At 45.9% G+C, this 15,719-nt stretch overlaps 1 protein-coding gene across 3 annotated transcripts; it reads left to right on the top strand.

Moving 5' to 3' along the window:
• Nucleotides 1-5,125: 5,125 nt before the first annotated feature.
• On the top strand, nucleotides 5,126-11,469 carry LOC116441393 (ankyrin repeat domain-containing protein 9-like). Of its 3 annotated transcripts, none has more exons than XM_032103233.1 (2): nucleotides 5,126-6,350; nucleotides 6,531-11,469. In XM_032103233.1, exons 1-2 carry the CDS (start codon nucleotides 5,478-5,480, stop codon nucleotides 6,543-6,545), a joined length of 888 nt encoding a protein of 295 aa, XP_031959124.1. In that variant the 5' UTR covers nucleotides 5,126-5,477; the 3' UTR covers nucleotides 6,546-11,469. The 3 variants fall into 3 exon arrangements, 2 of the variants coding, with proteins under 2 accessions (XP_031959124.1, XP_031959125.1); XM_032103234.1 differs by having other exon boundaries at nucleotides 5,127-6,350; nucleotides 10,846-11,469; XR_004239052.1 differs by having other exon boundaries at nucleotides 5,129-10,514; nucleotides 10,846-11,469.
• Nucleotides 11,470-15,719: the final 4,250 nt, after the last annotated feature.

Raw genomic sequence — 15,719 nt, 5'->3', positions numbered from 1 at the left:
TAGCAGGGCATAAAAGAAACCCTTCATGCTCTGTAAAAGCAGCCTTGAGGTGCAGTAGGGCTCTGCACAAGGGCACTAATTCGTCGCACAGCATGTCCCCAAGCTGCACTGCAGAGCCTGGGCTGGACATGGAAAGCAGGACACAGCAAGCATTTGCTAGAGCCTCACTGTGGCTGAAGGGTTATCATCCACCACCAGCAGATCAGTTTTTCTTTCCCAAGGAAAGGAAAAAGACCAGCAGACAGGATCCTGAAAAACAGCATGCCTCTGAAGAAAGACGTCAGGTTTCTCTAATCCTCTTGTTTTGTGCTCAGGCATCTGATATCTGGAAATTGATTTGCCTCTTTATATGTCCTGATTGGGTCATCATGTGGCCCTCCTGTACAAAGGGCACAGAAGAATTGAAATCAGTTTTGCCTGGAAACAGATGCCAATTAAAATCACTGGAGAAGGGCAGAAAGGGAGCAAGAAACGTCCCATTGGAGTTGTTGACACAGGTAGAATGCTGGAGATGGTCCCAATCTTTCCCAAAGCCTTTTGTTCTTCTCTTTGCCAAGCAGCTTCTTCCTTGAAGTTTTTTCTGTGTGTGTCCAGGCAAAAACATGGGGGAAGGAGCTGAGCTGAGCTCAAATGTACCCCATGACTACTGTAGCTTGTGGCAAGGCTGCTCTTCCCTTAAAGGAGAGAAAAGTGTTGTTCCCACCAGGCAGTGAAATGACAAACATGAAAGCCCCACTTCCAATTTATCCTCAGTCCCAGTGACCAAAAGTTGCTGTTGGTTTTGTCTTTTTCCAGAAGGTGTCTTCACTCACTTTTGTCCCCATGGTTCTTGTCATTGCTCCCTGTGTCTTTGTACACAGTGGCAGGAGGCAGAAATGACAGGGAAAGGTTGCTAAGCCTAAGCCCCACTCTCAGTAGCATGCAGTACACAAAGCCTTTCTGCTTCGGTTTATTCCAGAAACAGGATCTTTTGGAACCCTTATCCCTGCAGTGCAGTTTGGCCATTGCTGGCAACGGGCTGCAGGTTCTGTACTGAAGTTGCAGGACTGAGGCCTGCCAAACTTGCTCTGCCTGGACTACAGCTGAGTACCTGCTGCTTTGTTTCAGTTTGGTTTAGCTGTAGGAACACTTTCCTCCTTCTAGCCAGGTGCCTATGGCTGACTTGGTTTACTTTCATTAGCACTGCATGGTAGAACCATAGTTTTATACCAGTGGCTCTTCTGTGCACCATGAGGTGTTCACAACTCCACCTTCACAAGCTGGAGCTAAGAGATGCCATCATGGGCTTGGTGTGACAGCAGAAATCCTAGAAGTGGAAGCACAAGGTGCAGTGCAGGGGGGTACAGGCCCAATGGGATGGTAAGAGATGGGACACAGGCTTGATTCTGGAGCACTCACAGCAACAAACAACTCACCTATGGAAGATAAAGAAATGCAGATACAGAGCTGGACAAGAATGGTTTCAGGGGTAGCAAAGAGGAAAAATAAATAATATCTTACATGTATATAATCAGCATCTACAGTAAATTTGGATGTGAAATGGAGTTTCAATCCAATGAAAAAAAAAACAAGGTGTAAAAGCATGTAACAAATCATAAAACTGACCCCCAGGAGAATCTGGAGTGAGGAAGAAGAACCCATCACCATCATCCTACTGAACAACTCCAGATGCTGATGATTTCCTGTACCACCACCATGAGAATGAAACCACCAGCCTTAGGATCTGGATGAATACCAGCAGGGGGAATGTAACACTAGGAATAGGGGTAGGAGATAAGAAGAATGTGCATAAGACCTTCAAATTAGTTTTTAATTATTATTATTGCTATTGAAATGTTTTCTGCCTATGAGTATTATTTATTTTTCTGTAATAATTTGACATGGATTAATAATGATTTTTTATTAGAGTGCTAAGATTTCAGTTCTACTAACATTCAATTCTTGTCTTTATATATAAGGTATGTTTCCCTTTTGCCTGGAAACACTACTTCAAGCATAACACTGTAAGAAGGTTTCTGAATAGCTCAGAAATATTCTATATTTCTCGCAGGTTCAAAATAACCAAATACTTTATGAGCTGAAATCACCATCAAATGTGAAAAATGCATTTGCCCAGGAGAGGTCTAAAGAGCTTCTCAGCCTCAGATGAAAAGGTAAATGGTGTTTTGGGTAAAATCGGGTTTTGTTTTTCAGTTTTTCCCTTCAAACCTCTTCTTGCTCTCTTGGATGCTCTCTCTATGAGTCAAAACTGATTCTATTCCTCTTCTAGACTGCACTTTGTCAAAGAGGAAGGCCACAACAAACACTTTATGAATTAGGAGACATTATTTTTAGCCACAGATCAAAATTCAAAGAAATAAATAGAAACTTCCAAACTCCTAGTCTTCTTCTAGTTCCTCAGTAAAGCTTTCCACATCAACGTCTTCCATTTCTAATGGTTCTATAATGTTTTACAGATGTATTATGCTTACAATAAAACGCAGAAGCAATGCATTGCCATCAAACAGGTGCCCTCAGCACCAGCTTTTCTAAACTCCTGGAAAAAATAAAACGAGGCCAAGGACAAGAGCCACCAGAGCAGACAGACCTGTGCCATTTGGAACCATAAAGATGTGAGCAAACCACATGAGGGACTCTCCGAGTTTTGTGCAGAATGACAGTGTAACCTGTAATTACAAGGTACCATGTAATTATAGATGTTTTCACATCCTAGACATCCCGGATTTGTGGTGTAGAGGTGATTTGCCTTAAGCCTCGTGCCTTTTCCTGAGGTTTTTCTGGGGTTTTGGCTTCCCTCTTCATTGGAGATACTTGCAGAACATTTTTCTCTTGACTTCTATGTGTCTCTGCACCAAGTCAGCTCACAGGACTACCTAAAACTAATCTGCATGACTAAGTCCACAGTCCAGATGCTCCTTGAACTTTGACAAGCTGGGTGCTGTGATCACTTCCCTGGGGAGCCTTATCTTAACGTCTGCGTCAGGTGAGGGTTTAACAATAATAATTAATAGCTGTAATGCTTTGGAAGATGTGCAAGATCTAGACCCAGTTTTGTGAGTCACTTTTGTTTTCTCTTTGGATGACTCCAAACAACATTTGGAGATCTGATACTTGAATTGTCTCTAGTTTGAATATACTTAATATATGTTTGTCTTCTTGCTAAATGAAAAAAAGGAATTCTTGAGTCGCTGTATTTTCCCTTAAAGGGAAGCCCTGTTTTCCTACCAAAACGGTGAGATACCATTTTATTGCAATCTGTTGATTTATAAGATGCATGGAAATCCTCCTTCCTTAAACACTGTATTGGTTTGGCATGGCCTGCTTTTAGGCAGCAAAAGATGGCTCCTGTGAGGAAGCCGCTGGAAGCTTCCCACCATGTTGGACAGAGCCAGTGGCTGATGGCTCTGAAGATGGACATGCTGCTGGCTAAAACTGGGCCAATAAGAGAGACTGGTAATGTCTCTGTGATTACATATTTAAGAAGAAAATCAAAACAAAGTCACAAGATTTGGGATTCTAGTCAGAGAAGAGGAGGAGTTGAGAACATGTGAGGGAAAACAACATGGTGACACCCAGGTCAGTGAAAAAGGAGGGGCAGGAGGTACTCCAGGCGCCGGAGCCGAGATTCCTCTGCAGGCCGTGGTGCAGACCACGGTGAAGCAGGTTGTCCCCCTGCAGCCCGTGGGTCCATGAGGGATGCAGAGATCCACCCACAGCCCGTGGGGGAGGTGCCTGTGCCAGGCAGGTGGATGCCTGGAGGAGGCTGTGATCCAGTGGAAGACCTGGTGGAGAGAGAGGGCCCTGCTTCCAGGCTGGAGCAGCCTGTCCTTGGAGGACTGCACCCTCTGGAAAGAGAGAGAGGTCCATGGCACAGCAGTTTTGGGAGGACTGTGTGCCCATGGGAGGGGCTCACGCTGCAGCAGGTGTGGTAGGAATGCTGCTCATGAGAGTGGACCCACCCCGGGGAAGTTCACGGAGAACTGTCTCCCGTGGGAGGGACCCCACGGCCTCACAGGGGAAGACTCCTCTCCAGAGCAGCAGAAGGAAATCTCGGTGATGGACTGGCCAAACCCCCGTGCCCTGTCTCCCTGTGCTGTCGGTGGGAAGGAGGGAGGGGCTGGGGGGTGGAAGGTGTTCTAAGGGCTTATTTTACTTCTCATTATCCTCCTCTGATTCTGTTAGTAATAAATTCACTTCGCAACTTAAGTTGAACCAGTTTCACCCTTGAAGTGTTTCTCCCAGTCCTTATCTCATTCATAAAGCATTTGTTAATTTTTTTTTCCCCTTTTCTCTCCTCTGCCCAGCTGTGACAGGGGAGGGTGAGCAAGTGGCTCTCATGGGTGCCTGGCATCAGGCCAGTGTCAAACCATGACAGCTTGCCATAAAGGACTCTTAGCTCATTTCTTTTCTGTGAATTTAATTTTGGCCAGGTCCTTCTGCCTCATCCGACAGGAACCAGGAGCTTTTCCCTGAAACCTGTAGGCCTTGGTCGTCTGTGTCTTACCAGGGCGTTGCGCAAGTCTGATTGTCTAATCCCACTTCCCCCCACTGCTGCTGGCTCTGACCCAGGCCCAGAGCAGGACATCTGAGAAATTCTTAGATCAAAGCTCCCCACCTGCCAGTGGGGTTTGGCCATTAACCTTTTGTTTATGCCCTTGCTGTGCAGCGGAGGCACTCCAGGTATTTCCTTGCTAAACAAAGGCAGGCATTTAAATCCAGCAATCTGCTTTATGACTCTGGGCACCATTACTGCACACACCATTTGACTCTTTTCTCTGCAGAGATTAATGCTGGCATCTTAAACATTGCTAATGCCTTATAGACAATCCATTAACATCAGTGTCTCCTAAGTGGCCAGCCATACCATTATTTATAAAATAGGGATCCCTTCCTAGTGCTACCGCTACCAATCCCTTGATTTCCCGAGCATGGAATTGTGCCTATTATCAGCTGTGGAGTATTTTACACTGCTACATATTTTTTACTATATAATGAGCTGCGTGTGTGTGAGTGACATGAAAAAAAAATAAAATAGAGGAATATTGCTATTCCACTTGCTGCAGTGTATGAGCTGATCTGGTTAGACACGAAATGCAGACAGAAATCCGCCTCACCTCTCAAGCTAATTTTAGTCTCTCCCTCTGTTCTCTGTGGCTGTGTGTGTATAGAATCACTGGCAGTCTGATAGTGTTTCAGTAACCTGTGCCACGCGCAGAGCGAGATGTACTCACCAACCATCTGCTTGCATGGCACGGGTTAACTGAGCCTGTGGGATTGTGCTTACCTAAACAAAACCACTGCAGTGAGGGGAAAAACAATGAATGGGTGGAGATGATCAGCCCATGCATTCCAGCTAGTGCAGTCCAGGCAGCAATGACAGCCTGAAGGTTGCAGCAGCATCAGGATCAGCATTCCAAGTGCACCGATCTTACAGTCTGGAGTGATTTTACGTGGAGCTGTTCTTTATTTGCTGAGCCATGGCCAGTAACCAGGCCAGCCTGCAGGATGATCAGAGCAGGCACTGCAAGTTCTTATCCTATATGTTCTACCAGGCTGTGAGAGATCACAAACCTGTGTGGATGCTGGAAGACATGAGAACTATGGAGTATTTTTACTGGGAGGAAAATGCCAGCCTTCGAACCTACTCACCTTCAGAAGCCCTTCTCTATGCAGTGGTGCATAATCACCTGCCTTATGCTCAGTATCTGCTGTCTCATTTTCCAGAGGAGGCTCTCAAGGTGCCTGGGGAACATTTCTGCTATTGTCCATCCTCTGCTCCTCACCTAGCCATGGCGGTCACATATGACAGGAGAGATATCTTGGGACTGATCATCAAAATTGCACACAAGCTCCCCAGCTTGAACTCCTATATCAATAGGGCTGGTTGCTTTCATCTGGAAGATGGGAAAACACCCCTGCACCTTGCCTGTGAACTGCTGAGGTCAGAAACGGTCCTCATCCTCCTCGGGAATGGAGCATCTCCCAGGATAGAGGACAGTAAAGGGCTTACCCCGCTGGACGTCATCCTGGAGCAGATGTGGGACTCCAAAGTCAATGTCGCATCAAAGAAGCTCTGCCTCGACTACCTCTTGCTCTTCATGCCCAACCCACAGTTTAAGATGCGGAAAGTTCTGCAGGAGCATCCAGACCACTGGACAGCTTTGCTGGGAGAAGACAAATTCAACAGCCTGGTGGGGAACACACCTGCTTCTTTATATCTGCAAGCTATGCAAACTATTCTCCAGACTCTTCCCCCTTCCCACTTCCCTAAAAGCATCCAGGAACTACCTATACCTCAGGCACTAAAGCCCTTACCATCCTATGGCAAAAAGCTACCGGCAAAAAATATGGTAAATGTTTTTCCTTGACTTTATTCAATGGGTCTTGGATTTTCAAAGGCAACTTAGAGGAGCTGGTCACCCACCACCCTCTGCATTTTAGTGTGATTTTAGTACTTCACCTATTAGGCTATGCTGGAAAATCCAATACTTTGTGACGAGATTTTAAATGTCTTTTCTAACTGATTGCAGGCACGGCACTTTTAAAGGCAAAAGCCTTCCTCGTTTTCTGTTTTGTTGTGCATGTGAAGGGTTAACTGTAGTTGAGACTGTGTTATGTTTGGTTTCTTAGTTGTCAGCTGGTATCAGTGTATCTGAATTCCCAATATGATAACTGTATCCTGTGTAATGTACCTGGGTTAAAAGGAACTACGTGCCCAGTGGGATTTTCAAATGGTGTCACTGTGGGACTGTGTTCTGCTAGAGCTGGGAGAAATACCATCCCCTACCAACAAGGTTCAAACATCGTGTTTCCTTTCTAACAATGATCAAGCATTATTAGTAATAACCACAAAGTCCATGGCTGATGCTGCAGGGATGCAGAGGCAATTCCTGTAGGATAACTGATCCTACCGAGTTACTTTATGGCAGGTCATGGTGTGGAGGGCGGGAGTTCAGAGAGGGGCAGTGAGTGTATATTCCTGGGGGATGGGAAATAAAGATCCACAGAAAAGATAATGGAGACTATCCAGTCTCACCTGGGAGCAAGGGGGTTAAAGGCAATCCCAGCCCTGATGCCTCTACTTGTGCAATGGGGAAAGAACCATTTTCCCTGCTGTCCAGTAAACAAGTGGCAATTGGAGCAGGGACAGTGGGAGCCCTGTCTTTCATAAGTGACATTATTTCTCCTTGACCTGTGTTTTAGCATGTATCTCTACAGGAGATGAAGCTCACTAATTTGATTTCCCTGTGGGTCTCAGCGCCACAGGCATTTGTTAGTTATCCTCAGCTGGGGTATGATATACTGCTCTTAAAAGTTGTTACTTGTTGTCAATTGGAATATTTTTGCCACTCAGATCCAGACAGAAGTCCTTATCCTGGAAATTACAAAATGTTCCCACTGACTGGGCACTGTGGGCAGGGTGAATGTGCAGAAAGCTGGGCTGGGGCTGGGCAGCCTTCTGGGTAGCTCTGAACCACGCTGCCCTCTCTGCTCAAGGCACTGGTCCTGCTCTCCGGGCTGTTCTCAGCACCAGCAGAGCAGTGGCAGAATCCCGACTCCCTTTGGGGGACATCCCTTATTTTGTACCCCAGCGGTTCCCCCTCTTTGTAAGTGCAACCCTCTGTTCTGCTGAAGTAGCATAACTCACTTCCCAGATCCATACTGGGCAGCAGAGAGGAAGGAACTCACTCTTCTCTTCAGCTGGATTTGGAGCCCAAGGCTGTGGAGCACAAACTGCTTTCCACAAGGCTCTAGCTAAGAAAGGATGTGCAGTCAAATATCAATTGCTTTGTGCAAAAATGGCTCGTGTCTCATCTGGCTAATTCCCTGCCTGTGCCAAGGAGGCCATGCTGGACCTGCGCCCTTCTTTCCGTCAGCACAGGGAGAACTTCCATTTAGTTTCCCTCTGCGTGGGCTACCTCCTGTGTGCCAGGACATTGGCAATGCCAGCCATGGCCAGGTGGAGATTTACTGTGATGCTGCAGAACATGCCACTGACAGCTACCTGGAACATCCTTCCTGAGACACTGGGATGCTCCTCCCAGCCATCTCTTCCCACATGCCGTGGGAGAACCTCAGTTCCGGTGCGACTTGCGCTGGGCCAGGTGAATAAGCAGGCTGGCTGGTGAGGTAGAGAAAATGTCAGCCCAGCCCTAAAAGTGGCAAGCAGGCCATGAAGGAGTTAACCCTTCTCCTGAAATCCCACATCCCTGGTGCTGCAGTGTCCCTCCACCCCTGCCCCTGGGGACTTGAATGTCCTTCTCCATCTGTGTCTATTCCTCCGCCTTCAATGGGGGAGGCTGCGAACGGGGAAATGCAGGGTCAGTGCTGGGTGAGGGTTTTGGGGGAAGGCTGCTCGCCCAGCAGCCTGTGCTGCAGACAGAGGCTGTCACAGCTTGGGAAGCAAAGGCAGATTTGCATTATAAGCGGTGGCTCAGCTGTTTCTGCCGAGCCCTCAGGCTCCCCAGCACCGGCACATATTCCCCCGAAAACCCGGAGCTGGAGGCAGAGGACAGAGCAGGCTCTCATGGCTGCCCGGAGTGACTATGCAGAGCACGGCCCCTGTGGCACCCCGCGAATTCAGAGGAGCAGGATTGGGTTTGTCCCCGCAGCGCTGCGGTATCTCATCCGGATGTCGGTGGGTGAGAGGCGGAGGAGGCTGGTGAAGGATATTATTAGAATAGTAATTAGGTCCCGGGAGCAGAGATCCCGGGAAAGGAGGAAATGGAAATCATCCAGTGCTATTGCACCGGCTCGAAACCATGTGAGTTTCAGTGCTGTAAAGAGTTTCAGAAAAGACAGAAGGGAGGGCAGGGCTGTTCATCTTACAAATCCAAGGAGGCAGCTAGGCACTGTCGACATTACCAGAGAGCACTTTCCTATTAAGGCAGGAGGCTGTACTCAGAGAGCCGGAGCAGCCCACTGGGAGCAAGCGAGTGTAACATGGTGCAGGGGTCTCTTGTTGGCTGCTATAGTTGGGATCAATGCAGAGGTCAGGAATCAGGCACTTCAGGCTTTATGGGTGGATTTGTAGCAGACAGCAGGATGCTTTGTGTGCATGCATTTGTCCATGTGGGAGGCTCCCCTCAATCCACCTGCCAAGGGAGAGGATAGAAGATTAATTGTCTTGAACAGTTTCTTCCTGGGGCATTCCTGTGACTGGTACCCCAGCCTGGAAGAAAGCTGCTGGTCTACTGTTGGCCAACATGTAAAATTCTGGTGTGTCCAGCCCAGAGTGTAACAGGCAACTAAGCACACAGGAAAGATCACTCCACTCCTGCCACCCCCCCCCCATTCCTCCTTTTCCTGACCGTTTCAGAGAGATGAAGCACCAGCTGGCTCTCAATCACATCAGGCCTCCCATGTGCAGTCCCAATGGGCCAAAGTTTAGGGTCATTAGCATGGTAGTAACAATTCTTTCCATTGCCTGTAGCAATATGACTGCAGGACAGGCACTCCTTCTGCTGGAATGGGGAAATCTTTTCCCTAAACCATGTTTGCTTATATTGTGGTGATCTGCCTGTTAGTTTGAGATCCCATTTGTCTTCCTGCTCAATACAGTGACATTACATCAGATATGGCCAAATCTACCTCAGCCCTGTCTGTGTTGGTTTTTTTCCTCCATTCTTTCTAAGCCAGGTCATTAGCAAAAGTAAACTCAAAATATTTTGCAGACTTCCTGCAACCTGATGGTCTTGAAAAATCCCTTTGCTTGCATGGCAAATATGTTGGTGAGTTTGTTAATCAAAAAGAGTGCAGGGTGCTGTGTGGTGATGTTTACATTCTGCATATCTACATACTGAGTAAGTGTCTCTAAGATCTGTATTTCTGAACTTGGGAAAAAGAATAAAGACAAGAGAGAAATGGGGAGAGGGTAAAGTCTTTTCTGATCTTTGGATTTAGGTTGGTTCTACAGGTTGCATCTTTTTAATTTCAATTTTGAGGAGAGGCATTGTAAGGATCTGAGTTGTCTGTATGTGTGAGCCTTTGGTTTTGGTGAGAAGCACTTCAGTGAGCACAGTGGGGGGGATGGGAGTGAGTGAAAATGCACAGATGCGTGTGTGCGCGTGTGAGTGCCTGCCCTCTTGTCACACGTGTGAGTGTGTCTGCCCTCTTGTCACATGTGTCTTCATTCCCTCTTGTCACACAGGTATGTCTGCCCTCTTGTCACATGTGTCTGCATTCCCTCTTGTCACACGTGTGAGTGTGTCTGCCCTCGTCACACAGGTGTGTCTGCCTGCCCTCTGTCGCACACGTGTCTGCTTGCCTTCTTGTCACACGAGTGCCTGCCCTCTTGTCACACACGTGTGACTGTCTACCTGCCCTCTTGTCCCACATGTGTGAGTGCCTGCCCTCTTGTCACACACGTGTGAGCGTCTGCCTGCCCTCTTGTCGCACACGTGTGTGTCTGCCTGCCCTCTCCTGGCGAGCCCGAAATCGACTGCCAGCACTCACCCACTGCACTCCTCGTACCAGCACTGAGCGATGCCCTACGGAAGCAGCCTTTTCACAAGGTCAGTGTGTGTGTCCCAGTCTCTGTGCTGCTGACAGGTAAGGACATTTCTTCTTCTCTTGTAAAGAGACAGCAGTTTTGGTTTTCTTTCTAAAGTGGGTGTTTTACCCCAAACACCAAGCACAAGGGCTTCTGCTTGCCAGCAACTACAATCATCACTACAATCATCCAGCAAAGGGTTTGTGATGCTGGCCACACTTTATTCTAGAACACATTTTTTTAAAAAATAAAATCTCTTAAACATACATCTTTGTCTTTCTATTTTTCTGGGTTGCCAGCAAAATTCAGCTACCTATGACTTCCTAACCCTATGCTTCTGTCTATTTCTGCAGCATCATTAGCAGGAAGGACAGGACAGATTCTGACCTCAGTTACACCTCCCTGCACCTGAAGTAACGCTTTTTAAGTCACTTCCATCACTACTGATGTTTGTTGGTCTAAATGAAAACAAACCCTTTGTGCATTTGTGTTCTTCAAGGCTCCATAACTCTGACTTCAGCATACAAATAAATGTGACACTTAATCCCTGAAAACATTTTTTATATTTTTCATACTCTGAATGTATATAGATATATATTTTCCATCTCTAACATCGATGGCATTTCCCTGTTCCCAGCTCCCTTGCATTTTTGGAATCAGCATGGCAGTGACAGATGCAGTTGTTCACTTATTAAAACTGAATATTGCCATGCCCAAGTACAAATGAATGTTCATTGTATGATATTACTTTCTTATAAAGCCATACTTTTTAAATTTTGGTTTCTCTTTTTTAGGGGTGAAAAAGAATCTTCCCTATAATTGTGTTTCACATTACTCGCTGCATGATTAAAGATAAAAAAGATTGTAACGTGCTGGAATAAAGTATATATACATAGCCTGATGTAATTAGGTATACTAGCTGTGAAAATCATTTAATCTGATTGTATTACTATAATAAACTTGCAATATAAAATTGATGTGTCTTTTATTAGCCAATTGGTCAAAACCACCCACCAGTATCTATTGCTTTTGCTGTGGCTCATCTTATTGTTTGATGATTTCATTCTGACTGCTGAGCCATTATCTCAAAAAATGTGATCTGAGGAAAACAATATTTCCCTTCACAGGCTTACAGTAGCTGACTGTGCTGTCAGAGGATGACCCCAAGTGATGAGGTGAACCCACACTTCACAGATCTGTGGAAAGGTGGTGATGAATCAGAAGGAGGGGCTCAACAGCGGTTGAATGGTAATTGGTTTTGGAGATTTTCATTTTTTAGGTTTGAGTTCAGCTTATGCAGCTGTTTGCCATGAACATGAGTGCCAGCATCCTGCTTTCCTTGTCTGGTTTGTGTGCTGTCAACAAGCTCCTTTCCTTCCTCAGGTTTTTCTCTGTACAGGAAAATGCCCTGGCAAGGCTTCCAGCATCAACTTCTCCTGTAGGCTCAGTTGAAGTTCTTCAGGCAGATGTGCACATCTCACCCTCTCTGCTCTCCGTGGGCTAAGGATCCACCAGATTCTGTGCCAAAACCTGAACCATCCAAATCCTCTGCTTCTCTAATGAAAACAGCTACCCAAAGTGTTTCAGGTGATGGGTAGCTGGTTTGGATGATGAGGATGATGATGATAATCATGGGGTGTAGACTCCACCACCAACTGTACCCACAGATCTCCTCAAGGCACAGTAGTACATGCAAGCTATAACCAAAGGATAAGTCCTTGGAGCCTGTGCTTGCATAGTAAGTTATTAGTTTCACGGAAGAATGCAGAGAGGGAAGTTTCACTGATCTCATTTAAAGAAGGTCAAGACTATGTCCTTGCCTTCATAGCAGGAGATTTATCCCTAACTACTTCATCACAAGAATGTGGTCCCCAAAGATGTAGTTTTCTGGCTTATTTGCTTCTGTGTTTGCTGTATTTGAGAAAAGGAATCTGATTCAGTTTCTCTCGTGCCCTGGCAGTTCTGCTGGGGCTGACCGTTAGGGAGCTCCGAGCTGACGCATCTCTCAGAGCCAGTCTCATGGACGTATTGGGTTTTTTACAACTGTAGTTAGTTGGAGCCCACACACCAGCAGGCAGCAAGACAGGTATTTAAATAGAGAAATTTAAAGGGTATATTCCCTTGTGTGGGGGGAAGCACTGTCACAAGCAGATGATGCATTGAGCGAAATCCTGCCCACGCCTCAGTTACTTGGGTGCACGTCCCTGCGTGAGTCACCCCAAAAGCAGCTGATAGGTTTGGCATGTCCCACACTGTCCTGTGTCTGCCTGGCCAGCACAGCAGCAATGCCTTGGGGGAGCATGCTCTGTGTTCTGCTGCGCCACCACACTCAGCTGGTGACATGGATGACCACTGGGCTCCAGCTCCCAAGATGCCTGCATTTGTCTCCAGCACTTTGGAAACTGCTCTGAAGCCAAGAAGCCAGATTTCTCTGGGGATGACTCCTAAGCAGTGCTTGATTTGGAAAATCAGTCATAATTTTCCAGTGCCAGCTCCAGCTCTAGTAAAATGAGTGTGTATTTTGCTATGGATCTTCTGTGAAGGAGAAGTTTATTGCTGGTGGGAAGGCTTTTGGCGAATTTCATGAGTACATAGAGAGAAGAGAGCTGTGCTCTGTACACCAGCTATGCCCACCCACACAGATCCCTGTGGAGAGCGGTGAGGAGGAGGAATGATTATCACAGAGTTGTCAGACTCACACAAGAAAACCTGGGAGGAAGGAAGGGAAGAAAAGGATTGGGAGAGGCGGTATGGCAAGATGCCTTGTGGGAAGCAGATCCCACAGCTGAACAGAAATAGGGAAAATAGTCTGGAGAATCCCAAACCACAGTACAAGCTATAAGCACAGCAAGCAACACAGAAACCGCCCCCTGCCACTTTCTCATGGACCTTGGCTTCAGGGTCACAGAGAATGTCAGGATGATAAAGGAGAGGCTGACAAGCATTAGAAAAGGAAATAATCACTAGAGCTGACTGGAAATTGATGTTTCTGTTCTACCAAAAATGACAATATTGCAAAATATGCTTCAGTTCTAATCCAAAATGAAAATTCAAAATCAAAACCCATTTTACAAGGAAGAAAACTGATCCAGATCTATCAAGATAGTTCTTAAAGAATAGCAAAATTTTGATAATATTGTAATACTTTGCTTTTTGTTTTTAACAGTGTTAAAGCACTAAAAATAATCAAAATATTATAAAAAACAACTTCTTTTGATAGCTGAAAGTCTTTGTTCAGATTTTCTTGTACCAGAATTTTCGTCAAAGTAGGAACATAAGCCACATCCGTGGTGCTGGGTGCTCCCAGCACCACGCCATGTCTCCAGCACTGGCAATGGGAGAAGCCAGGTAAGGAGAGCACCTTTGCCCAGCTACTTTCAGCAGAACATTCCCTACTTATTCCCTCAGTGCCTTATTCCAACAGCTGTTGGATTGGGAATGTTAGAGGGTATACCCTTGCCTAGTCCTTCACTATTCATCTCTTGGCCTAGTGTCCCAAATTTGTCTAGCTCTTTTCTGAGCCTGTTGATACAGTCACATCCACAACTCCCTATGGCAGCAATTCACATTTATCTGCACCCAAGCCTACCTGCCACTTCTTTTTCCCACTTGGTTTAGTGTGGTCCTTCAGATGCCTCTTGCTACCTGTGTGGTGTTTGGATACCAGCAAAACTCCAGTAGCACTGTGAACACAGAGCTATCGCTGCTCACTCCTTTCCCCAGCCACAGGTCGTATACGAAACAAAACTGGTTCCTGCACCAATCTCCAGGACCCTCCACAGCTGACTCTTCCTCACCCTTTGCCATTCTGCAACCAGCTCTCACTCCATAAAATAACTCCTGTGATCCCATGACAGCTTCATTTCTTTAATAACCTTTGGTGTGGAACCTTGCCCACAGCTTTTTGAGAATCCAGATACATTATGTTCACCAGATCTCTCCTTTATCCTCTGTCCTTTTGAGTGAGACAAGTAAATTACAAGCAATTCAATTTTTATGAAGGTAAACTTTGCAGAAAATCCTGTTTTGACAGGAGATGGCAGAATTAAAAAGCTTTGTCCATTAGAAGGACCTAAAGATATTTATGGATTGTGCAAAGTCTGCTTACAGAAGTATGGCCCACGGTGTGATTCTTGGAACTGTCCTGTGCAGGACCAGGAGTTGGACTCGATTCTTGTCGGTCTCTTCCAATTCAGAATATTCTTTGGTTCTGTGATTCGGTAAAACACATTGCCTTGAGATTGCAGGGGAAATCCAGACCGTATTTTTTAAAAGCATCTTCTAATTTTGAGGCTTTGACTGAAGCTGAAAATGAGCAACTATAGGACAAAAATCTCTGTTCTTCCTGGAAGGTGTTAGGCAGTGACACTGTAAGCAGACTCTTTTTCTGAGTTTACAAATCTTAGTGAGATACTATTTTCAGCTGTGATGCATATATTTTCAGACACTAAACTTCTCACCTATAGAGGTGATTGCTTGATCAAATGGGGTTTTTTTAATGGGACTCCTCCCGTGGGTAGAACTGAGCTTCACTGGTAGCTACAGGCTTTGGCTTACTTCTCTACCAGCCTGCAGAGCCCAGCATGGTGACAGACAGAGATAAAATTACATTCCATGTATAATTTGGGATCTCATGAAAGGAAAGCCAAAATTACAGGAAGAAAGAGCTCTGCCTAAATTAGGTTTCTGCTTAGAGGTGTGTTCCCTAAGCACTCAGAAATTCACATGCTTCCTTAGACAGGCTTACTCAGATCTGGTGAGCTTTAGGAAAGGGTAAGGTATGGCTAGTTACCCAAATTTGGGATCAGGGAGGCTGAGGGCAGCTTTCCCGCAAAATTACTCAGCTCTTCTTTTGCAGAATTAACAGATTCTAGCAGCAGATTGATGCTTTGTGTTCTCTGGAAAACATGAACCATGTTTCAAAATGTCTCAGGTCTGCCCCAACACACATGATCATCCCCTCAATTAAAAAACATCACTTAAATGACACAGTCCAAACCTAGACTTGTCCATGGCCTTTCTTATTCAACTTTTTCAGATATTTAGATCTGGGGACCCCCCTCCATCCTTTGCCCCCCCTGCCTAGGAGGGGATGAACACCCAAATTTCAAGCTCTAAAATGACTGCACATGATACACAGCCTACAGCATAAACATACATGCAAGCACCATGGCTGATGTGAAAGAAGAGGCCCTGCATGACTCTTACTTATTTTTAGAGTGAAAAG

Source organism: Corvus moneduloides, chromosome 3 (assembly GCF_009650955.1).
Source record: "Corvus moneduloides isolate bCorMon1 chromosome 3, bCorMon1.pri, whole genome shotgun sequence".
NCBI classification, from domain to species: Eukaryota; Metazoa; Chordata; class Aves; order Passeriformes; family Corvidae; genus Corvus; species Corvus moneduloides.
This window is presented reverse-complemented; position numbering and strand designations above follow the sequence as displayed.

What these genes read in the sequence shown, in the direction of transcription:
- LOC116441393 (XM_032103233.1), top strand. Translation starts at nt 5,478, where the DNA reads ATGGCCAGTAACCAGGCCAGCCTGCAGGATGATCAGAGCAGGCACTGC.